Source organism: Triplophysa rosa, linkage group LG17 (genome assembly GCF_024868665.1).
Source record: "Triplophysa rosa linkage group LG17, Trosa_1v2, whole genome shotgun sequence".
In the NCBI taxonomy this organism is placed as follows: domain Eukaryota; kingdom Metazoa; phylum Chordata; class Actinopteri; order Cypriniformes; family Nemacheilidae; genus Triplophysa; species Triplophysa rosa.
Genome location: NC_079906.1, coordinates 9,930,594 through 9,955,965, shown reverse-complemented (window position 1 = coordinate 9,955,965; position 25,372 = coordinate 9,930,594). Strand labels below are relative to the sequence as shown.

Genomic DNA, 25,372 nt, shown 5'->3' with positions numbered 1-25,372 from the left:
CTGCCTTCACGCCAGCATGTCATCCACAATGGAGGTATTCCCCGGGTCCACATGGCAATTTGTACTTTGTCTCACCCTTAAAAGCTGTGCAAGACAGATGGCGATAACCATGAGGGGAGGGCCATTGTCTCCATTTGAAGCTCACAAGTATTGATGCAAAGATATTATCCCGTTTAACCGAGCAGCACGTTACACAGACCACGACCGGAAGAGCTGCTAAATGGTTGTCAGCCTCCGGAGAAATCCATTAGACGTCTCCCTCCAACATTTTTGGTGCTTTTAATTCGCCGACAAGACAGTTTTATTTGTTTTGGGACTTGGAGGAGACGGGTGACTTTTCCAAGCTGATGTGGTTTTTGTCACTTGACTTGGATGAATCGCACCCGTCGGAATGATCGTCCTGCGATTTGTGCTGCGCTAATGCAGCATTTTCATTCTCAGAGAGACTTCTCGTCTTCAGAGGTCATCGTCTAGCCACCGTCAATAATTCTTCGCTACACACTGAGGCGTGCCTTTAAACGTGGGAGGTAAATTCTGACGATAGCAGGTTGCACCTGTTGTTCTGAAGCAAGCGAGGCAGCTCATCACGTAAAGCTATTAAAAGTGAATAACGGTTGTGCTTATGTGCCCGTTTTCCTCTTTAAGATGCATTGAAAAGCCGATGGACAAAAACAAGAATCCAGACAGACGTTTTCATTGAATTGCCTTTTAAAAGTTCTGAGATGATGAAAACCATGGTTCAAGCTTTTTAGTTACACCCTGTTTACAGATTACAATCCGACGCAGTAAAAATATGTCCCAAGTGTAAGAGAACTCTTGAGGAATGTGTCCGGGCTGAAATTTGACCGTCTTCTCATAAGAGCACAGGGAGGGTCGGGGGCAGCGGGGTTCGGAGGTCTTGATGGGGATAATGAGAGGACATATCGCCAACCCAGCGGAGCGTGCTCAATCGTAGGAGTCCAAGAGGATCTGCAGGTTTTGCCTTTCATGTAGCTGGCTGTGTGGGTTCCTGGCGTGCTGATTTGTGACTTAAGATAAAAATCACATTGCCAGGGATTACCACACAACCGCCGCTCGGACGGCTGCTATGGCAACCAGAGGCACAGTCTTAACGCAGCTTGACAAAATAAAAATAAAAGACAACACGGCTTTTCTCCGGGGCCTCCAGTGGGATGACACGAACGTTCGCCTGCCGGAGAACGGCGTGGGTGAAGGAACGGGCACATGGAGAGTCTCTCAGAGCAGGTGCAGAGCTTAGCTGATTGGTGAACAGTGATTTATCTCTTTGTTCACAGTGGCTAAGTTCTGCACCTGATGAGAGCATGACAGATGGAGAGAGAGACCTCAGGGGAACCGAGGAAGTGCTTTTAACTCGTTCTTTCATCTTGCTGGTGATACAAAGTGCAGAGAGTGTAATAATTACACTGTTCACATGTGAAATGCATGAGAGCTTAATATATGGAAGACAGTTAGTAGGGGTGTCCGAGTTTGGAGCTAACGTTTTCTTGCCATCTGTTTTTATCATGAAGGTCTTTGGTTAAAATGTTTTGCTAAAATAATAATGGTTACCTGAGCCACACATGCCATGTGACACATAACTACAGAAAAAATGCTGTTATGCGACAGGCTTACTCAGGGTTTTTCCTGCATAGAGAAATTGGAGGCGGCCGCCTCCGTCAAATGTCATGCCGCCTCAGGCTCTCGCCCAAATTATGTTGTGAGTCTTCACAAGAAATGCTGCGTGCATTTAACAGACTGTCATTTGTAACTGCAGTTGCGACATTACGCTACAGTGGAGGCGCTGTTTCGTTATCAGCACACTGAGGCGCTAAAAAGAGTTGCAGAACAAGAGCCAGCCTGTGTTTCACGGCTGTTTGTTTTGCATTCAAGTACGATTAATTTCTTGAAATTTATTAAATTAACATGACGTACATCATTGTAATGTCTTTAGCTGTGCAGTTGGATCGTCGAATCAGCGTATACTGTATGCAGCGAGTTCGCCAGTATGAACGCACATTGTGTTCAGAACGACTCGCACACGAATGACTCATTTGAACCGATTCATTTAAACTATTGAACTTTTCAGTCACTAGCGAATATAAGAGATCCTTGAATCATTTAAAGTTAACCACAGAGAATGCAAGATGTGAATGAGCTTTGCTCATTTAGAAAGACTGGTTAATTCAGTGGGTATTGTGGGCTGAAAAGTTAGTTGAAAATGATAAAAAAGCTTTATTTGATTAAAAAAAACATTTCTGTTTGGTTGAATAAAAGTAATGTTTTATATAACATAATAATTGTCATTTTTATCTAATTTTATTAGAACTTTTAGTATGTCAAACTCAAAGTCACTTTGGTTAAGCCACTTAAAGGTACGGTAGGCCTACGTGTGTGTGTGTGTGTGTGTGTGTGCGCGTGCGTGTGTGTGTGTGTGTGTGTGTGTACAAGATCAGGATGGCACCACCTCCGCCTCATTTTGAGCCAGGAAAAACCCTGTTACTGTATAAAAAACTACAAAACAGACTAAAAATATTAACAAAAATGCCTCAGATTTATTTAATGGAAGCACACAAATACGACTGAATGACCATAAATGGAAAAGAATTTTTTTGCAGCCAGATGGTGTAGATTTGTCATCTACAAGCAGAAACAAACTTGCCCATACTAACAAGTCAAACTGCCACCTCTTGTTTTTCATACCCTTATTTTTCACACGAGGACATTTGTCATTAAAGCACTTTTCTGCATTTATGGCGCTCGCACATCCCTCCAATCACACTGAGAATTTATTTATGATTGTGTGAACACTCTGAGGTTTTTGAGCAGCAAAACAAAACTTCGTCCTAGCAGTGTTGGACCAAAACATCTGCATGTAAGGGCTGCAAAAAACAGACCCGCTTTTAGCTTTGATGGGTTGAATATGAAAGACAGCAACAGAGGCAGGAAGCACTGTGCTTAAAAGGACCTCTACAGATTGAGTTAGCGGACGACCAGCGGCCGTTTCTGCCAGCAGACCGACTTCTAAGTCGTGACAGATGTACGAGTTAAATATGAAGCCGGCCATAAATGACTATATTTAGAAGCTGTTTAAAGATGCATTACCATCCAAGGCTAGTAAAAATGGAATTAGTTGCATATGCTGTATTTAAAATGTCATTAGGAGATATTTGGTGGGAAATGAAGTGCTAAGCACCTTCAGCTGAAGCATATTATCCCGTATCTGAAGCTTCCATCAAGCTCTCAGAGCCGAGTATGTGGGAAAGATAGATGGACCTGGCCTCCCGTGCCTACTGAGCTGATTACAGTACTGTAGAAACACTGGCTCAGTTCAGCAGGAACAGGAGTCTGGTCCACAGGCCCCCTTCCAGATCCAAAGACCAACACGTAGATCAAAGCACGATAAATGGATAAATGTCTTTGTTCTGTTGAACACAAAGAAAGATACTTGGAAGAATGTTAGCAACTGACATTTCTGGGGCATCATTGACTACCATAGTAGAAAAAATGAAATTGTTAGTCAAAGGTGCCCCTGAACGTTTTGCTTTTCTAAATTCCTCAAAATATCTTCTTTTGTGTGAAACAGAACCGAAAAAAATATATAATTATTTTTCCTACTATGGTAGTCGATGATGCCCAGAAATGTCAGTGGCTAACATTCTTCCGCATATCTTTCTTTGTGTTCAACAGAACAAAGACATTTATACAGGTTTGGAACAACTTGAGCGTGAGTAATTCATGAAAGAATTTTCATGTTTGGGTGATTCCTTTTTTGTTCATTTATTGGGATTGATCCTTCAAGTGATTATGATGACAAGAAATCAGTAGATGAATGCTCATAAACAAACATTAAGACATTTTGATCATGAATCATCTCTTTCACAGGTTCGTCTGGGGTCCAGTCACAGGTTCAACTCAGATTCAGTCTACTGAATGTCACTACTGATGTCCAGAGAACTCAATGAGTCAAATAAACTAATACACCAAATAAACAATCCCAATAAATCCCTGTTAAGCATTTCTGGTAAAAGTAGAACACATCAAACAAAGTAAAGGTTTCATAGATCTGTATTGTCAGAAAAAATAAAACAAAACCAAATATGGCAACAAATATAAGTGCTGAATTGTATTTAGTGTATCACATGTAAAAGTGTTGAAGCAGCTTGGTAAAGATGACATCAGCATTCTCTGAACTCCCTTACCCGCTGCTCAGGTCCCAGACTTACAGTATCATCAGATACAAAGAAAACGTTTGGGGTAGAAATATGTGTTACCGACGCATGTTTGCAAGCCAAACATGTAACTTTATCCTCACTGTTAGTGTTTTACACACATTCAGACACAAAGAGGAATTTCTAACATTGTAGGCAAAAAATGTGTTTGAATTGCTGTAAAAGTTGTTTGTTTAATAAACAGTCAATATTGATCAAAATAATTAAGGTGTCTACTTTGACTAAGATGTGTTGGTTATAGTTAAAATAGCAGAAGCAGCTTGGTCTACCATTAAATGACATTCAGCCATTTTAATTTCATGGCATTGCAAATGAAAGAAAACAATGATAAGCCTTACAGCTCCAGTAAGGCAGTAAATTCAGTATGACCCAGTTTTGAGTAATGAACTGCTTGAGAATGGGTGGGATAGAGAAAAAGCACAGAGGAAACCGACTGAGACCCACTACTGATGATGGAGTCTAGAAAGTACAGTACGCAGAGACTAAACTATTCAAGAGGCCCTTCTCTCTGGGAATAGACACACACACATGTGAGCATTCATGTGGTGAGAGGGACTCAGGCATGCTCTCCCGTCAAACGCGTGTGGGAGGACATTGAGTGAAGACAAATGACGTGCTAGCGAGACAAAGCTGAGCAGTCAGACAACAAAAGTCACAGAGTCCTAACACTTATAAAATACGAGCTCAAATCTGACAGAAGTCACGTCTTTGAATATTTAGCTCTAAAACATTTTTGATGTCATCCAAACACACCGATGTAAACATATACGTATGCGTTCCTTTTATTTGGCTCGGATCGCTCAGACAAGTCTGCAGGCCCCTCTCAAGTTTAAGCGGAGAACACCCACCGCGTTTAAAATAAAACAGCAGCTGGGCTTCTCTTATAAATGCCATGTTGTCCCATCTAGCGTTTCGGTACGTATAACAGAGCCACGCCAGGAATCCTTCTCCTAATAAATAGTTTCACTGAGCACCTGAAACTGGGAGATTCTACGGGAGGGTCTCGGCGCAGGGTGCCAGGAGGGTCTCCCGAAGCATCTTCAGCCTGGACTGAACTCTGTCCTCCAGTGAGACGGCGGTTCTGTTTAGTCTGCAGTCTATTGCAGAGAGAATCCACAGTGCCCTCTGCTTCACACCAGCGTCAATCAGCACCTGCCAACAGCACAACACACACACCCGGTGGGTAACCAGCCTTCACATGTGCTTCTCAATGTCTCGTGTCTGCACTGAATCACGGGTGTTATTGAGATGTATTATGGATTTAATGGGTTCATTGTTACAAATGACCATTTAAAAAGGAATGAAATTAAAATACATTTAAAAATGAAACCTAATGCGTTTACACATAATTAAACAAATTAACAATTCGTGCCTTGACCTGAATGTTAATTCTCTGATCAAAAATACCACTTTTAAAGCAATGGAAGACAACAGGACAGAGCATAAAAGAAAACTGATATGTCTTAAAGGTCTTAAAGTGTGTCATTTTTTGGAGGATCTATTGACAAAAAAATGCAATATAATATACACTGCTCAAAAGAATTAAGGGAACACTTAATCATCACAGCATAACACAAAGTCAGTATATTCTCCCATACTACTCCTACAGTAGGAAAAATTACTTTATCAGTTTTTTTTTGTTCTGTTGAACACAAAAGAAGAGATTTTGAAGAATGTAGGACAGCAACAGTTCTGGGGCACTTTTGACTGCTATTGTATTTTTTCCTACTATGGGAGTCAATGGGGGGCAAGATCTGTTTGGTTACAAGCATTCTTCCAAATATCTTTCTCTGTGTTCATCAGAACAAAGAATTTCATACAGATTTGGAACAACTCGAAGGTGAGTAAATGATGACAGAATTTTTATTTTTGGGTGAATATCCCTTTAACTGGGATATTATCATTTGTTTGATTGAAATTTTTATTGTAGTTAAATAAATGTTTGTACTCAAAGGGAATTTTTTTGATAGTCAACTTTATTTTATTTAGTTTTATTAATATTTTAAATAAGCTTTTATTTTTAGATTTTCATGTTAATTTTAGGTACATTTTGTTGCATAGTTTTGTCATTTTATTATTTATTTGTTTATTTCTTATGTTGCAATAAAAGATTAATTTTTATCTTAGTTTTATTTTTGTTTATCATCATAACTTTAGCCCCTTAAACTTATTTCAGTTTATTTCTGAGGTCATTTTTATGCCAATTATTTTTTTGATTTCATTGAACAGAAATGTTTTCAGTTTTAATTTAAGTAAACTAAAATAACCTTGCTACACAACAATGTGGTTGAAAGTTGAACAGAGTAACTTCTTGTCTTATAAAGCCTGAATGTTGAGCTGTTGGGTGTAAAGTTGTGTTTGTACTGGGTTTGTGTCTGCGTTGGGTCGAAACGCTTTTGATTTTAAAGGTGTCGTAAAGAGTCAGAAGCCTATTATTTTGTTGCTCTCCGCATTCCTCAAGAACTAGCGCAGGGTCAGTAAAGGCGATGATGACAGCTTAATTGGGTTCTGTGAAACCCTCGCCTACTCCGAACAGGCCACAGGATGCATAAACAAACACTTGGCATTTGAGGACGTAAATGTTAATTTCGCAATGCGACGATCTTTAGCTGTTAAAACCGAATCAGTGGAGACCTCACCTTGTCAATTATTTCTGTGGTAAAGCTAACAGGTCCATGGGAAAACACAGCAAAGTTTAAAAACAGATGCAAGATGAGGTTTCTGGAAAGGCAGGAGGAAAGGAGATCTTTCATGGCACAAAGGTGTCTGGGAAGGGGTGGACGGCCATGAAACAGCATCCTTATGTGAACCCAGGCTTCTTTTGCCACCACCTGAGATTAAAACGAAGAGGAGGAAGCCATCAGTAATTTTCCAGTCTGCTTCACTTTGCTGTTTTTAACCTGTGACGTAAGGATGACTGGCTTGCAGCTCCATAATTAGATCTCTTACAGTTTGCTGGGACCTCTGGTGCCCCCTGTTGGTGGGATGGTGGAAAAACGTCAGCAGCCAGAGAAGTGCTTCGGAGTTCTCGGACTCTGCCAAAACGAGGAGCTCAGCAGCTGTGTCCACCCAGAACCCACACTGCACCAGCAGAAACCAAGCATCAAACACGGCCTGATATGCCCTGGAAACACATCCACACCAAACATATGCAAATGAAAAAAATATACTGTGTATGTGTACATAGTTATATTCTGTATTGTGTATTCAAATTTTGCATATTTTGTACATTTTATGGACAAAAAAATGTGGGTTGTAGATTCAATTCTTAGGAAATGCATTCCTTGAATGTTTCAGATTAAAGTGTCTGCCATTAAAATGTAAATGCAATAGTCTGGAGTGTTTAGAAGCTCACCTAGCATCCCCGTCCTCCTCCTCGCTCTCCACCACACGCTGAAGAGATCTTCTGATCCAGCCTAGATGATCCAACCAGGCTGTCCGGGGAACCTCTGCAGGGGTGAAATAAAACACTTCCCTGAAACTGTTGTTGAGCAGCATACCTAACGTTTATTCACCCACAAGTATCAAAAACAACACCTTTTATGATATTTATCAACTATATGAAAAATCAACATGCTTGGCACGAGCAAAATGTAATATTATGCATTTAACAAGTGCATTGCATATTTTGGGCTATTTGTTTAGAATATAACTGTTAACGTTGTTTCTCACGGAATGCTGTTTGTTCAGCGTCTCCTAACTAAAGTCATACCACAGTCAGGGATTGTGAGCTATTTTTAGTCCAGTGAGGTAAATATGACACCCCTGCATTTAGAAGTGTCCATTCAGAGCGGATCCTCTTCACGTCAGTCATTTCACTAACAATGACAATTGAACCAATGCAAACAAACATCGCATAAAGGAACCGTGGCACACGAGGCACCTGAGGTCTGCCACTATTCTTCTGATATAGAATAGGTTACAGAATAGGAGGCATTGTGAGGATATCCTCTGGAGTTCGGGAGGCACTGAAGGGGGCCTGGGGACTTTGGGACAGAGGCCAGAGATACATATCGGAGGACTGCATTGAGGCAGGCAGGGTGGGTGGCTTAAAGGAGGAGGAATGCTGGGTTTGTTTGGGAGTTCTCTAAAACTGGAGGGCAGATAAGGTCAGGATATGGAAACCTAGGATGGACAAGCCTTGGGTTTTTGAACTGCCCATCTTGAAAACTGGTGTATCAAAGTTGACTTGGAATTCCCCAGAATTCCGATGCATGTGAAGGCAGCATAACTCGACATACACAACTAATAACTTAAAGGGACAGTTCACCCAAAAATGAAAAAGTAAATGATGACATAATGGAAGTCACTGATCCCTATTAAGTGTACAGAGCAGCATCTGTTCAAGACTAATGCTGTCACTCTAATCGAGATGTATTTATGCAAATGTTGTTTTTGAGCCAGAAAAAATACAGCATATTAAATTAGAAATCATTTCATGCAGTCACTTCAGGTTTCTACCTAAAAGAAGCTAATGGGCTCCATGCATGCCTGACTTCCGCGTTTCACAGGAAGAACCCTAGGCAGGGAACCCCTGGCACTGTGCCGCGCTGCACTGCTGTGTGCCGCAATGTACAGCATCTGCTAAATCAAACTATTTTCTCATTTTTCCATTTCTCTCTGCTTTAAGTCTCCACAACCTGGAAACTGCCTAGGGTTCTTCCTGTGAAACATGGAAGTCACGCATGCATATAGCCCATTAAATTGAGTTAAATCTTTAGGTAAGCTACGGTTTACAAGTAGCCTCTCTATTACTGTAGTTTGCATCCTATCTAGTGATCAGTTTGTTTAAGATATGAAGGGCTGTATTTATCACACACACTGTACCTGATGCTGCGGTCAGTAAAGGGCCGAGTAAACTGGGTGGCAAGTTTGGAAAGAAGGCACGGAGTGGAAGTCGATCCTATGAATGACACACACAGAGATAATATAAGACACTTGAAATATCCTCTTCGTGACTTTCAACCTTTTTACAGATTTGGAACAACTCAAGGGTGAGTAAATGATGACAGAATTTTCATTTTTGTGTTAGATCAGTCAAATTTACAGTGATATTCTTGAGAGTGAGAGCTTTCATTTGATAAATGACTCATCTGTTTTGTGAGTTTGTGTGATGTAAATATGAAATTGAATGTTATGACAAATAAATGACAAATTTATACCTTATTATTTTCTTTTATGTAACAAATGCAAAGCTGATGGGACTGGTAAGAAAGCTGAGGTTTTAAGCTTCAAAAGGTACCGTATACTGTATGTTTAGTTCTGTGCTACACAAAAATTAGTTCAGTTCAGTTTGGTGCCACTAGTGGAGAAGAGATTACACACTTCACCCTTTTTTGCATTTCTTTTTTCATTCGTGCTTTAGATCATTTCAGACAATTAAGACCCTTCACAATCAAGATAGAGAGAAAGAGAGAGATAGATAGCGATAGAAATAGAGAGAGATAGAGATAGAGAGAGAGAGAGAGAGAGAGAGAGAGAGAGAGAGAGAGAGATAGCGATAGAAATAGAGAGAGAGAGAGAGAGAGAGAGAGAGAGAGAGAGAGAGAGAGAGAGAGAGAGAGAGATAGCGATAGAAATAGAGAGAGCGATAGAGAGATATACTGTATATACAGGTGCTGGTCATATAATTAGAATATCATCAAAAAGTTGATTTATTTCACTAATTCCATTCAAAAAGTGAAACTTGTATATTATATTCATTCATTACACACAGACTGATATATTTCAAATGTTTATTTCTTTTAATTTGATGATTATAACTGACAACTAATGAAAATCCCAAATTCAGTATCTCAGAAAATTAGAATATTACTTAAGACCAATACAAAGAAAGGATTTTTAGAAATCTTGGCCAACTGAAAAGTATGAACATGAAAAGTATGAGCATGTACAGCACTCAATACTTAGTTGGGGCTCCTTTTGCCTGAATTACTGCAGCAATGCGGCGTGGCATGGAGTGGATCAGTCTGTGGCACTGCTCAGGTGTTATGAGAGCCCAGGTTGCTCTGATAGTGGCCTTCAGCTCTTCTGCATTGTTGGGTCTGGCATATCGCATCTTCCTCTTCACAATACCCCATAGATTTTCTATGGGGTTAAGGTCAGGCGAGTTTGCTGGCCAATTAAGAACAGGGATACCATGGTCCTTAAACCAGGTACTGGTAGCTTTGGCACTGTGTGCAGGTGCCAAGTCCTGTTGGAAAATGAAATCTGCATCTCCATAAAGTTGGTCAGCAGCAGGAAGCATCAGAAGCGTCTCGCCTGGGCTAAAGACAAAAAGGACTGGACTGCTGCTGAGTGGTCCAAAGTTATGTTCTCTGATGAAAGTAAATTTTGCATTTCCTTTGGAAATCAGGGTCCCAGAGTCTGGAGGAAGAGAGGAGAGGCACAGAATCCACGTTGCTTGAGGTCCAGTGTAAAGTTTCCACAGTCAGTGATGGTTTGGGGTGCCATGTCATCTGCTGGTGTTGGTCCACTGTGTTTTCTGAGGTCCAAGGTCAACGCAGCCGTATACCAGGAAGTTTTAGAGCACTTCATGCTTCCTGCTGCTGACCAACTTTATGGAGATGCAGATTTCATTTTCCAACAGGACTTGGCACCTGCACACAGTGCCAAAGCTACCAGTACCTGGTTTAAGGACCATGGTATCCCTGTTCTTAATTGGCCAGCAAACTCGCCTGACCTTAACCCCATAGAAAATCTATGGGGTATTGTGAAGAGGAAGATGCGATATGCCAGACCCAACAATGCAGAAGAGCTGAAGGCCACTATCAGAGCAACCTGGGCTCTCATAACACCTGAGCAGTGCCACAGACTGATCCACTCCATGCCACGCCGCATTGCTGCAGTAATTCAGGCAAAAGGAGCCCCAACTAAGTATTGAGTGCTGTACATGCTCATACTTTTCATCTTCATACTTTTCAGTTGGCCAAGATTTCTAAAAATCCCTTCTTTGTATTGGTCTTAAGTAATATTCTAATTTTCTGAGATACTGAATTTGGGTTTTTCATTAGTTGTCAGTTATAACCATCAAATTAAAAGAAATAAACATTTGAAATATATCAGTCTGTGTGTAATGAATGAATATAATATACAAGTTTCACTTTTTGAATGGAATTAGTGAAATAAATCAACTTTTTGATGATATTCTAATTATATGACCAGCACCTGTATATATAGAGAGAGAAAGAGAGATAGAGAGAAAGAGAGAGATAGATAGCGATAGAAATAGAGAGAGCGATATACTGTATATATATATAGAGAGAGATAGCGATAGAAATAGAGAGAGAGAGATAGCGATAGAAATAGATATATATATAGAGAGAGAGAGAGAGAGATAGAGAGAGATAGCAATAGAAATAGAGAGAGAGATGTATATATAGAGAGAGAGATAGAGAGAGAAAGAGAGAGAAAGATATATATATATATATAGAGAGAGAGAGAGAGAGAGAGAGAGAGAGAGAGAGAGATAGAAATATATATATATATAGAGAGAGATAGAGAGAGAGATAGCGATAGAAATAGAGATATATATATATAGAGAGAAAGAGAGAGATAGAGAAAGAGAGAGAGAGATAGAGATAGAGAAAGAGAGAGATAGCGATAGAGATATATATATAGAGAAAGAGAGAGAAAGAGAGAGAGAGAGAGAGATAGAGAGAGATAGCGATAGAAATAGAGATATATATATATAGAGAGAGAGAGATAGAGAAAGAGAGAGATAGAGAAAGAGAGAGATAGAGAGAGATAGAGAAAGAGAGAGATAGAGAAAGAGAGAGAGAGAGAGAGAGAGAGAGAGAGATATTGTACCTGTGGTTTGAGAGCAGTCAGTCTCTGGAGGAAGCAGTTTGTATAAACCTGTATGAGGGCTCTCCCAGCAATGTTCTCATCAATCTCCATCAACACATTCCTGTAAAGGAATCCTAAATTGCTATTGACTTCTCAATATAAATGCTTTGGTCTACATATTATAAAGATGTAAACTGTATAAACATCCCTCTATCCTCTTGCAGGGTAATGGGTGGACTGAATCTTTACACTACAGGCTATATACATGATAAACACCAAAGCCAACATTTACCTGTAAATCTCATTGACAGTCAGGAAGATGTGGCAGTGAAGGGCCGATGCTTGTGGCTGGGGGTAAAAACATGTTAATAAAAAAGTCAGACTGTCATGTCAATACTCAACCATTAGAGGGCAATGTTGCATCAAGAACTTGATGGCTCTGTTCAACCGCAGATCTTCTACCCACAATTCACTGCCGCAAGTTTAACTGCCCGCTTTTAAACAACAAAATGCACACTTCTTTATTACAAAGCATCATCATCTGTTTCAAATTCATGTGAAAATAAGTAAAAAAAAAAAAAAACTCCATCCAAGCAGCTGTACATGTGCGTCTGACGCATCATATAAACTTACAGTCATATTTAATAGAACAGGTTTCATTAATACAAAGCCCAATCCCGTAGTTCATATGTGCAAAGAATGCCATAAAACATTTCACCCAGACCCAAAACATCAGTGCAATAGAGAGCCCACATGTGCCCCTGCTGTCTTTGATCCTCACAGTGTCTGTTTGGGCATGTGTGTGTGTGCCACAGGGAGAAGTGTAATTATTCTTTCCTACATTTGGGACCATTAAAAAGTTTGCCCCACCCAGGCACCCTCATCTCCCGTCTGTACTCACACATGCACAATTCTCAACAGCCCCTAAACCCCGAAGCATCTCAGATATTCCCGTAACCCCAGCTAGTCGACGCTTGCCAAAAGCCGCCAATTTGCTGCTCCAATAAAAAAGAGACGCATTTGAGCTACAAACATTAGATGGTATGAGATGTTTTAAAAACAGAAGACGGAGAGAGAATGACTGGAAGACTAAAGAACTCAACAGCTTAAAGCTTAACTAGCAGCTAAACTCATAAAAGCATAAAGCAATGAATGAAACTGTATGACCGCATTTGTTGAATTGAAATTTATCACAGGTTTCAGTTGTAAGACTTGTATGTTGTCATGTTTGTTTTTTGTTTGGATGAGTTTTCTTTTGAAACAAGATGCTTGAGTGTTACTTACTTAAGATATGACAGGCGGTAATATTCATTATCACTCTAGAAAGCATCCGATTGGCTAAAAATCTGTGTTGTGCAGGATGAGTCATCAATATTTTTGCTTCATTTTTCTCCTAAATAATTTAACATTTAAAATGCAATTATTCAATAAAGTTGGATTTTCTTCTATTTCAAGATTATATCAACATACAGTTAGCTTCAAAGCTAACATCCATAGACTAAAAACTCCTATTCTGATTTCATTAGTTCATCAAGCCTTGTGTCTACATCACGTGTCAAAAGCAGAGGTGCAGAAAAGGTTCAGATCTGTTCTTATTTTTTATGAAGGATGAAGCTTTTCGTCCTAGTGAAAACAGATGGGCTTTCTGAACACTCCTCCATACCTTCTCTTAACACTTCAGGGAGGGTCAATTACAGCATGGCCAAAACATCCTCTTTCTGGCATTGGGATACTGAAAGATGCTGTTTATTGTTATTGGATCGAAGTTTTGAGGAAGGTGGATGAAGACAAAAATGTGAAACTAATTTCTGGTTTCCCCTTTTTGATTGCGGTTTAAACAGCTTGTTCCTGCAACGTAAACGTGCCGCAGAGTTCAATCTGCTCTCAAGCACAAATAAATGAGGGCTGAATGCAGTTGCATTTGGGCCCCATTCTTGCTGTCAAAACAGGTCACGGGTGAACCATGGTGATCAGTGAAATGACACCCGTGTTTAGACAAACGTGTAAATAAGGTCTTGGTTCCAGTGATTTTAAGTTAGAAACAGTCTTATAAAGATGTGTTTTAGTGCTGATGGGTACGGACCACGGGTCTGGCTCGCATCACGGTGTTTGTGGCAGTTCTCCAAATGGGGCCAGTGTATTATGCAATGGTATCAATTTTAAACACAGGGTGCTACCCTTAAAACACCTTGAAATGACTTTTAACCCCTTTTTTTTTTACAATATTCTACTTATTTTAGCAGTATTATAACATTCAGAATTAGAGTAAACAATTAAACATACACTTTATAAACTAATAAACAGAATTTTAAGACTAACATGTTTCAAAGTACTACAGTATTGTACAATATTAAAATGTACAACAAAGATTTTATTGAAAAATTTAGGAGTTATTCGTAGATACATAGAACTAGATAGTATACAACTCCAGGCAGGCTAATGAGAAAACATGCTTACCAGTAATGACTCATTAACATACTTGTCCAGATTCTGTGACACTGTTTTAGGGTCAGACAATACAGATTCCAATAAGCTCAATGCTGCCCCCTCCAGGCAGACGGGGTTATGACAATATAGGGCCACCACTGCTTCTTCCTCCATCACAAGCCTTTTACTGTGTGAGAGAGTATAAGAAAACGCTTCATTCCAATTGTAATGTGCATATTGTGCACTTTAGTGTTCGTATCATAAGTCGAGGGATGATGTTATTTACCTGACCCAAGCTTTACTGACTTCCTCAATGAACTCTTCATCCACACAGGACGTAGCACAGATTATCGAATGCTTTAACAGAGCACCAATGAGAGGTGCCGCCTGACAACACGTAACCAGGGGAATGCACGCTGTTGACATGGTGTTGATGTTGCCATTTGAACACCTACGAAACAACAATTACAATTGCAAGAGTGGATTGCTTATTAAAAATATTAAAAGACTAAGCAAATTGTGTTTAAATGTCACACCACTCAACAAGATTTACAACTGTAATAAAATGTTCATTTCCACGTATTTATCATTATGATAAATAGCTGTTGTTATAGGCACTTGAAAGAGTGTTTATGGAAACCTTGCCGATGAGTTTGGTGAACCATCACAGCTTTTAATGACCTCCTCTGTCATTAATGAAACCACCTGAAAGTGACGGCAGGAAAAAACTATTAGTAATGTCCCAAACCTAACAAAAACAAGATTTAAAGATCAAATTAAACTTATATAGGTATTAAGTGGGGCAGTCAAAGTTAATGTGTTAAAGCATGTGATTATTTAATCAAGTTCAACATTTACATTTTTGAAAACACCCTTTTTAATGTGTTCTTCAGTTTGACATTATAACGGTTCCATGTAAAATAAAACAACTTTCCCTAGGTTGTTGATATGACTGTAGCGAGTTAACATGTTGTCACAAACCCTTATATCGTTCCAAACCTGTATGACTTTCTTCTGCAGAACACAAAAAAAGATATTTTGATAAACGTTGGTAACAACATTGCCCCCCATTGACTTCAATTGTAGAGACACAAAACCACTGACATTTCTCAAAATATCTTCATTTTGTGATTTGCTATCCCGTTAAAGGAACAGTTTTTGTCATCATTTACTCACCCTCGAGTTGATCCAAATCTGTATACATTTCTGTTCTGATGACCACAGAGAAAGATATTTGGAAGAATGCTTGTAACCAAACAGTTCTTGGTCACCATTGACTACCATAGTAGGAAAAATGACAATGGCAGTCAAAAGTGCCCCAGAACTGTTTCCTTTCCTAAATTCTTCAAAATATCTTGTTTTGTGTTCAAAAGAACAAAGAAATTTATACAGATTTGGAACAAACTGAGGGTGAGTACATAAAGAATCTTCATTTTTGAGTGAACTGTTCCTTTAAGTAAAAACTTTTTGTTAACCACAGAGCGATTTCTCATGTAAAAGGTACATGCATCAATATAACCATGTCATCATTTTAACATTTCCAACCTTCTCAAGCGCATCCATGTGGTATCGTTCAGGGCTTATTCCAGCATGTTTCACCATAGCATGAGCTACACTTCCCTCCTCTTCTGATATTAGATGGCACAACAGATTCTGTCCAGAACGAAGACATAAAACAATGTGATGACAGCTTTAAAACACTGTTTAATGTGACAACATCAAATCCCAATAGCTATCATCTTGTTTGACAATGCCTGTACAATTGTTTTTTCATCATAAATCCCTTTCTACAACGCACAAAGTGAACAATAATAAAGAGAGAAAAGCACAATGGATTGGATGGCATTGCTTGTCTGTTTTGAAAGCTTTGACAAAACACACGTCTGTTTGTGGTGGGGCCATGTGGTTTCTTTAGGTTTACAGTATGCCGTGTTCTCCACAGACCAAAAGAGACTCAATTACTAACATCTGAACTGCAAAAACACACTGTAGATCACACTAAACTGTAAGCTGGGCTGCGGCTACAGAACGACCCAATGAAACAAGGCCTTCATACATTCTTCTTTTTTTTTCATCCATCTTGAGATGGAGAGGAGAAACATGGCATCTGTCATCATGATGATTTTTTTGTTCTTCAAAGTGGCTATTTGGATGGTATTAAACCATGTGGATGCCAATGCTAAATGAAAACAACTCTATGCCTACAAGTGAGTAAACGAACTAGAACGATTATGAAGAACAAGTTCACAGACATCAGATGTTTTCTAAAGTGCTGGTTTGAATAAGTCTGTTTCAATTAAATAACCACAAAAATATATTTTAATATTCATACTATATACTGTGCATGCATCAGAAATAAGAAGGTTCTTGCATGTCAATCAAGATACAATTTTGGAGTTTGATTTAAAAACTGATATTAAGACAAAGTGACTAATAGATGCCACTATAAAAAACAACATGGTTGTTTGTAACTGTAACCGAAAAGACCACACAAGTCTCCCTAAGAACCGCTTCCAGAGCTCCAGGAGGCCCGCTGGAGCAGAGAGGCCATCAAGCATGGCCTGGTTTCTCTGATGTGGAGAGAGCAAGTCAAGCTGGCGCTTGAGAGCAAAGGATCATGGGAGATTTAGCAATAAGCGACTTTAATGACAGACGAGACTTCAGTCTGTGGCCATATTCCTATTTGTCTCTTCTGAAAGGCTAAACCACCCACAAGAGGAAAACAAAAAGATAATGTCTTCTAAACATGACCAAACTGGCTTTCTGATTGACATGACTGTTTGTATATTCATGCTCGGTGACTAAAGGAACACAGACCTTCATTGCCATCGGTGCTCTGGGGGGGTCAATTAGAATCATACATGATCAGAAAACCCATGATCATTAAAGCCCATGATGACTGACATGAAGGGTTTCTCAGATGAGTGAGCTTTCATATGTTGATGTGGACAGTAAACAGTTCTCAGAACAAGGCTGAGATAAATGCACAACCTATTAGCACTGCAACAAACACGAAAATGGAAAACTAAACGATAGACAAAACTGTGAAACAGGCTGACATAAAACAGAGGAAAGACTCTGTATACCATATGCATAATACTGTATATCATACATTTATGGTATGCTAAATTAAACTAGTTTTAGTAATTTACTGATGCCAGAAGTTTTTCCAAAGTTCTCGGTTGGGTTTCACTTAAAGGAATAGTTCACCTTCAAAATGAAAATTCTGTCATCATTTACTCTCATCATTCTGTCAGTGATTTTCTTTCTTCAGCAAAACACAAAATATATTTATATATTATTTTGAAAAATGTTAGTAACCAAAAACAGTTGGTCCACATTGACTTGGATTGTATGGACACACCAATGCAAGTCAATGAGGACCATTTTTCAAAATGTCTGCAGAAGAAAGAAAGTCATACAGGTTTAAAATGACAAGAGGGTAAACAATGACAGAATTTTCATTTTGAAGGTGAGCTATCCCTTTAAGTATCAAATTATTGTCAGATAAATTTTCTTCTAAAATTGCTTAGGAGAAATAAAAATAGAAACAAATGAGACACACACATTACAGATACGTAGCACATTACAGACAGATTGAGGTTGCATAAGTAAAATAATCTGGATTTGGGTAAATTTAATAAGAAATATTTGAGTTCATATTGAAATCTGCAACAATACTGACTTTTGAATACAGACTTAGCAAATCAGAGCTCAGTTTGTGACATTGTTGAGATCTCTGCTAAAACTCTGATGGAAACATACCTGAGATGCAGGAGGCAAGCAAACGTTTTTATTTGTTCTTCACTTCATTTCATTTACATTACTGATGCAAATACTGCTGATTTGAATTAGACTATAATTAGACTATCATCTTCCTAAACCTTCTCCATCACTTACCTAAATACTCTTGTGCGTATAATCTGAAATTTGATCACACAAAGCTAGTCCCAATCTCCCAATCTTTTTGCCCTGTTCATTTTCCCACACACTACAATAGGGATCGTAAATAAATAATGTAGGATTAAACACCGTGTCTCAGCCCCTGACAGTGAGAGCACACCTCCTTCTGACTCCATTTCCCTTCATATAGGTCAAAAAAACATCTGGCTAATTAAAAGTTTACTTTAAAAGCCCTCCTTTAATTAGCGCTATGTTTTATTAGATGAAAAAAATAATCAAACGAATGCACACTTGTTTTAATCTGGCAAAAATGTGAAGGGTTCTGCAATGATTATGGTAAACCATCTGTTTGAACTCTGTAAAAAAGTGAAGTCTACAATTATTTGAGCTTTTTTTGACACTCGCACTCCCCCTTAAATATAAAGTGCACATTGGAAATTTCTAAAACATGTTTGATAGCTTGAAACCTGTTATATGTAAAGGTCTGGAAAAGTCTTTTTATTAGGGACATTAAAACAAAATTAGAGCTGGTTGCTCAAATGTTAAAATCTACCTAAACTTTTACCAGCTATATATTTTGAATTTGAATAAAATAATTTTGAAAAAAACAATATTAATTTGATAATAGCTTTTGTCATCAAATCAAACACTAATTGAACAACTAGTGAAGGTGAAACTGCATTGGCTTTACCTTGATCCACATGTTGGCTTTCCTTTCGACGGCGTTCAGAGGCTCAGCACTGTACAGACAGTTCAAACAGCGCAGCAGGAGACTCTGGCTCCTCTCTGAGCATGCATAAACAAGACCAAAGGACAAAAAGCCATTAATAAGATATGAAAATGGCCACCTTGTTCATTTCTAATGAGAACCCATAAACATGCATGCATATATTTATATCCAGCTCTGACACTGATATATAAAAACATGAAGTGTATCTAGAATCTAAAATAAAACAAAAAAAATTATTTTAAAAAAATCAGTTTATCATTAAAGCAAGATGTGGACACCAAACACCAAGAAATTCAGAAATTCGTAAAAGAAAAAGCACAATTATATTAAATTCTAAAAATGCAAAATAGAAGCAGCGGTCTTAGACATATGGACCCTGCTTGTGAGAAAAAGTACAGCATGAACTACTGTACTACTGCATGTAAATATCTGAAAATGATATGTGGGTGCAAAAAGTGGTGCTCTATCAGAAAGGGAGAGTGCGAAAAAGTAAAAGAGTGAGAGATAAAGCAACAGAGCAAATGCCCAACAGGCTGCTACAGGGTTCATTGGAAAATTAGTGTAAATACCCAACCCATGCAGACACATTTCTTGGTCTCAAATGGGAAACACACCCCCGAGTAGAAGAGTCGTAAATTTACCATCCGCAATAACACATGGGTTCCAGCAAAGTCTTCCCAGGAACTGGCCAACAAAGCGAAACGTCCTCATTGCCTCGCTAGTGGAGCTCTGTTTTACAGTAAATACACATGCAGAATCATTAATGTGCTGTAGCATCTACATTCAAATTAGGCATTTGTTTTGACTTTATTTGGACTTCATTTTGACAGCTCACTGTGGAAAAATATCATCTTATATCGATGTAATACCCAATTCTGTTTCTTTGAAAAGTTCAAGCATTTGCTTCCTATATTAGCCAAGTAGGTTCAAAATAATTAAGTGCATTTTCCATATTGTTTTCAACTAAAATAATATTTAATCATTTATATGCACAATACATAAAATAAATAGCCATGTTTACATTTATTTATGTATTATTTAGGTTATCTTTAGAAAGGAGAAAAACTGAATCTGAATAATTTCTACGTAATTACTAAAATAAAACAGTTATTCAGAGCATTCACTCCTCTTGCTGGTTAAATGTAAATAATCGGTTATATCACCTCCAAAAGCAAAGCCAATGCAATAGATCATGTGTATGAACTGGTTCTTGGAACATTAAGGAAGATTTGAAGGCCCTTCGTGGTTCTTGAGAGGAACTCAGCAGGAGCAAATTTTCACATGTCAAAAACTATATCTCTCAGTATTTTCCTCATCAAATTAAACCGTGTTAACACCAGATTCTGGCGCAATTCATTAGTCCCGCTCAACACTACGTTTTTTCTTAAGTAATAATGACAGTTTAAGTGCACCGTGAATGTATGCCGCTCGCCGAGTTAGCTGACATCACATGTATGAACAAATTAATATGAAAAAAATCCATCATAATATCTAACAGAAATGTTTGAGCCAACAACCGGTTTTCATGGCCTTCATAAAACTATTCCCATGCAGACAGACGGAGAAAGTGACTGATCATTTCTTTCAAGTCAGTTACGTAATTAATGAAAACCAGCGTGCTAATGCAAAGCCATGTTGAGGATCGCAGCTTTCTGCATCAGTTCAAGATGTGTCCTGCCAATTTACTGTACACACTGGAAACCGTTCAAAGGATCTAGCGTTTTTACATTCCAAAGGCACATACATTGTTGGACGCTCAATAATTCTAGGACACGCATGAAAAAAATGACACTATTCTTATGGAACTTTAACACGTCAAGCTTCACACAAGGAAAAACACCTTTGAAAGCCAAATAATTGCTACATCAACATGAATATACAGAGCGCAAAACAAACTGATTATTTGTAGTCTACGTTTACATTTTATATGGTGTGATATAGCATAACATATTAATTGAATTACAAAACAACTAGTGCTGTGTGTAATTTTTTGAAGGATCTATTGACAGAAATGCAATATAATACACATAACTATGTCTTCAGAGGTGTATAAAGACCTTTCATAATGAAGTGTTGTGTTTTTATTACCTTAGAAAGAGCTATTTCTATCTATATACACCGCGGGCCGGGTCCCCTTACATGGAATTCACCATGTTGTTTCTACAGTAGCACTAAACGGACAAACTGCTTTACAGAGCACGTTTCGTATCTTTATACAATAAGAATGTAAAATATAATCCCTAAACATATTTATTTTGTCCGCTTTCTCAATTTGTTCACATAATGCCACATCATGTTTTCAATTTTAATGCAACCTCTAATACAGACCCTTAACACCTTAACATACCTATGGGCCCATGGAAAAGGCATTTTTTATCGTGTCTGCATTTTTGTTACCTTTGTTTTACATTATTATTCAATCAACTATCACAAACTATGCATCATTTATAAAGCAAAAGACCCTAATAACTAATCCATTCATCTAGTGGATTAGTTCAAATTTAGACCCAGCTCATAATCCAGCCCCACACAGGGGTATAAGCAATTTTTTCATAGTTTGTATGATCCTAGAGATGTTTTCTCATGCGGTTAAGGTAGAAAAAATCGTATACACATTTCCCAAGTCAGCAAATACAGAATGTGTTCAAACACACCAGCATCCCTCAACCTCTCCTTGAGCGGGCAGAACGCCAGCTGGCACCCACTGTGCCAGGCTTAGGTAGAAAAACGTTTACGGGACAGCAAAACCTCCCCTTTCCAGCAGTCTCGAGCAGCAAGAGAAAACCATACGGAGTGTGATGGAATGCAAATGAGAAAATTGATATAAACGAGACATTTTTTTCCCCTAGGCGAGAATCGAGCACTGAATCATCCGAGCGCTGATAGTGAGATCCGTTTGGTTTTACTAGGCTCTGCCGGGAAAACGTTTAAGGGCCAATTAAGAAATCTTAATCCCATCACATTGTTGAATTCCGTCACCGGAGTGCCGGGGGATGATTGCAACTTGGCAGGGCGGCCATTGTAACAGCCGACATGAGAAAGTCAGACAACTGTGCGATTTATTTTCTTTTCCGACACACCAGACATTGAAGCGGCATGGTGAGCACGGCCAACGGGAGATCGGCTGTTGTGAAAGGCCGCTGCAGGGTGAATAAAGAGCTCCTTTCAAGGTGTGAAGAGTCGGTGGGAGGCAGAAGTTTTCTTAACACTGGACCTTCACAGAGTTGCCCTACACCGTGCTACCTCATCCAAATTCACAACTCTTGATGCAGGGATACGTTAGGTTAACGCTGGCGGTCTCTGGGTGGCTATTAGCCCACTAAATCAGCATAGCTGCTGTGCCAATGTCCTGCCTTCATATGCACAGTGTAGCTTCTGTGAGTGCCACTAAATAAGAGGCCAAAGTTAAAGCACTATGACCTTGATTGTTTTTATATAATTTTGTGAACTCTTAATAACGTGTAAACTCCAATGCAACAAGTCTGTTGTAGAATAATAAGGAAACTTGCTATGCAGAAGGAAATTATCTCATTTGTAGTTCAAACTCATTGAATCCAATGAAAGAAATATATTTAAGACTTATCAAGTCTTTTTGCATACCATTTGCTGCAGCCCCTGCAGAAGTTGCTGGAGAAAGCTTCTCAGACCATTAAGGTGTCTGCTTGTGTCCAGAAGGGTCGAACATGATGTATTTTCACCCCAGCTCACTGCTTTGGTCATCCAAAACTGCACTTCTGTCTCGGAAAAAGCAGCCATTATCTGTAATCTGGAAAGACAAATCAAAATCAGGTGCATCAAATCCTGTTGTCACGTTTCTTGTCCTTCTGCTATCAAATAGAGTTTAGATTTACCCTTTATGACTCCAAACTTATTGCGTAGTTGACAAATAAACCATAACTGTGTTCTATGGTGTGACAGGCAGCCAAAATTGAGAAGAAAAAAAAACTTACAATGAAAATAAATCTCTCTTACATGGTTTAATTTTATAAATATTAGTAATATATTATTAAAATGTATTTTTATTTGTGTATTTTTTTACATGTTAGATGGTTAGAACATGCAGCTTTTTGACATGTTGCCGCTTTCTAGTCCCAGTTTTGATTTCATAATATGGAAAAGAGCTAATTCACCTGTTGTTTTCCATAAACATGAGGTGTTTAAAAATGATAACCTTGTATTTTTTGCTAACTATTCCTATAATGCCCAAATGCCAGAAAGACTGACAGGGTAAGATCATAAAAATGATTCATTTTGTATACAACCTAAGATGACGGTTGTATTCAGCAACTGGTGAGAGAAAATGTGTTACCTATCAAGTCCAAGGGTCCTTAATTTGTCATCATTTCATGAACCTTCCCTTTTAAAAGGCAAAATATATAAAAGAGGGACCATATGTTGTGCAATAAAATCTTGCAGGCTTCACTCTTAAACTCCTAGAAACCTCTTAACTAAGCACTGAAGTATTTTTGACAAATAAACATAACCAAATAAAGGTTGAAACCATCGATGGCGACATCTATGTCCTGCTGGGAGGCCAGATTCTCACATTACGAATGCGAACACAACACAACAGGGTAGAGAAAGCCCTAAAACAGCTTGTGTGTGCAGGAGCAGAAGTTTGTGGGTAATTGTTGTTCTTAGGCTTAATGACAGGTTTGTGAAAAACACAACAAGGAGTGTTTTTATGATCTGCTCGTAACGGCAGACTTGTTTAATGTCTTGCCATCGCCCCTGCTGGTAAAATCCCTTGGGTGAGACAACCTAAATATATAATTAGCCTTTCTTTCCTTTTTTCAATCAAACCAAACTATGAACAAACGCTCCTTGTTGACTTGTCATCTCTGCACAGTTTTCACCGGTCCTTAGGGGGACATAGCTGCCTGGCCAATAAACTACCACAGCCAAGGGTGTAATTTCCAAATCAGAATCCTTGTAGAATATGATCTGATTTTGTGCAAGTGTAAAAAATTATTTGGGGTATGTTATGCACCGGAGAGTGTCAACATCGGCGTGTACCAACGCATACTAATGCCCTGAGCGTGTGCCAATCGAAAGAAATGTGCAAGAAAAGTGACCACAAATGTATAATCATGCGTCTGATGAGCAACAGTCAGTCAAGAGCAGAGGAAAACAAGTTGCCCTTGTTTTGCCCAAGCTGAATAAAACTAGATAAAGATGGCATGAAGCGTTTAAAGTCAGACACTTTAGCAATTGATGTTGTGACAGGAGTTTCTTTTACAGTGCTTCTAATAGTTTTGACATTTTCAGCTAGCGGGCACACTTATTATTACACTCCAGTAAACAACCTGTCAACCATAAATAGATCAAAGAAAACTAAGAGATTCTAATAATAAACTAGTAAAATCATGAAAAACTTTTTTTTTATAAAGTCCAGAGTCACAGACTCAAAGTCCATTCTGGTGTCTGTCCATTTATAATCTCAAATTTAGTTTAGCCTGCGTTTTTAAGAAAGTCCGCTAGGTGTTGACATCTTATATTTCACCTACAATATTCCACCTCGTGAATTTTTTTAATGTCAAGAAATTGAAGTGGCATAAACCTGTACAAAGCACCCATAATATGTACTGTGGAGTCAAACCAATGTCATTATAAACTAAATTACCACATAATCTGTGTTAATAAATATTACTCCGCATAATTTACTAACCAATATACTTCATTTTACGAGCGTAAATTCACAAATGTTACAAAAATCTAAAATGTAAATATTTTGACAATTAGACACCATGCTTAACAACGCTATTGATATATTTATATTATTTTATGAGGCTTTATTTTGTACACAGACAGTATTTCACTTCGATGACAGACTACACGAAACTTAACAGTACGTTACGTTACTGCGTAGGAGTTATGTCGTTAATATTAACTACGTCATGTCGTTATTCGTGGCTCTTCTCGCCAACCACCTAATTAATATTCTTTCACCAAAGTAGGATTCGTTCCTTTCCATGTGCATATACAAACTTAACCAAACAGCTGCAAGAAATGAATACCAAATATTAACGTTACCTTCAACAAACAGAAAGCTGAAGCGTGTCCACCAAATGAGGTGAGTCTGCAAAGATTTCCGCCGTTCAATGTGACAGCAAACGACTCTCACGACTCCCTTCTTCCGTTCAGTCTCGTTGATGACATCCACCTCTTGTCATACTTCCAGAATATTATATGCTAAATATATATACGACTATTAAATTGAACCTAAACGTTTTCGCGGCATAAACTTCTGTACAAATCTTTCTGAACTTCCCTCTCAGACACTTGAACCGGATGT

At 38.5% G+C, this 25,372-nt stretch overlaps 2 protein-coding genes across 2 annotated transcripts in view; one reads left to right on the top strand and one right to left on the bottom strand.

Moving 5' to 3' along the window:
* aopep (aminopeptidase O (putative)) overlaps positions 1-4,432 on the top strand; it is a 71,169-nt gene extending 66,737 nt beyond the window's left edge. The window contains exon 17 of the mRNA XM_057356692.1: positions 3,883-4,432. The gene's annotated coding sequence lies outside the window, so the exon portion shown is untranslated. The remainder of the gene's footprint in view (positions 1-3,882) is intronic.
* A 116-nt stretch (positions 4,433-4,548) lies between these two features.
* fancc (FA complementation group C) lies at positions 4,549-25,343 on the bottom strand. The gene is made up of 15 exons (XM_057356693.1): positions 25,111-25,343; positions 22,678-22,843; positions 19,719-19,806; positions 19,039-19,133; positions 15,990-16,097; positions 15,085-15,149; positions 14,731-14,895; positions 14,475-14,631; positions 12,310-12,365; positions 12,039-12,138; positions 9,057-9,132; positions 7,585-7,678; positions 7,179-7,353; positions 6,869-7,060; positions 4,549-5,381 (listed from the first exon to the last, which is right to left on the bottom strand). Exons 2-15 carry the CDS (start codon positions 22,831-22,833, stop codon positions 5,220-5,222), a joined length of 1,689 nt encoding a protein of 562 aa, XP_057212676.1. The 5' UTR covers positions 22,834-22,843; positions 25,111-25,343; the 3' UTR covers positions 4,549-5,219.
* Between the last annotated feature and the right edge of the window lie 29 nt (positions 25,344-25,372).

Bases quoted from the DNA above. Each gene is read 5' to 3' on its own strand.
- fancc (XM_057356693.1), bottom strand. From the start codon at position 22,833: ATGGCTGCTTTTTCCGAGACAGAAGTGCAGTTTTGGATGACCAAAGCA. The intron at 15,150-15,989 runs GTTGGAAATGTT...CGTCACTTTCAG, and splicing joins ACATGGATGCGCTTGAGAAG to GTGGTTTCATTAATGACAGA. The intron at 7,679-9,056 runs GTACAGTGTGTG...TCACCCCTGCAG, and splicing joins TTTACTGACCGCAGCATCAG to AGGTTCCCCGGACAGCCTGG.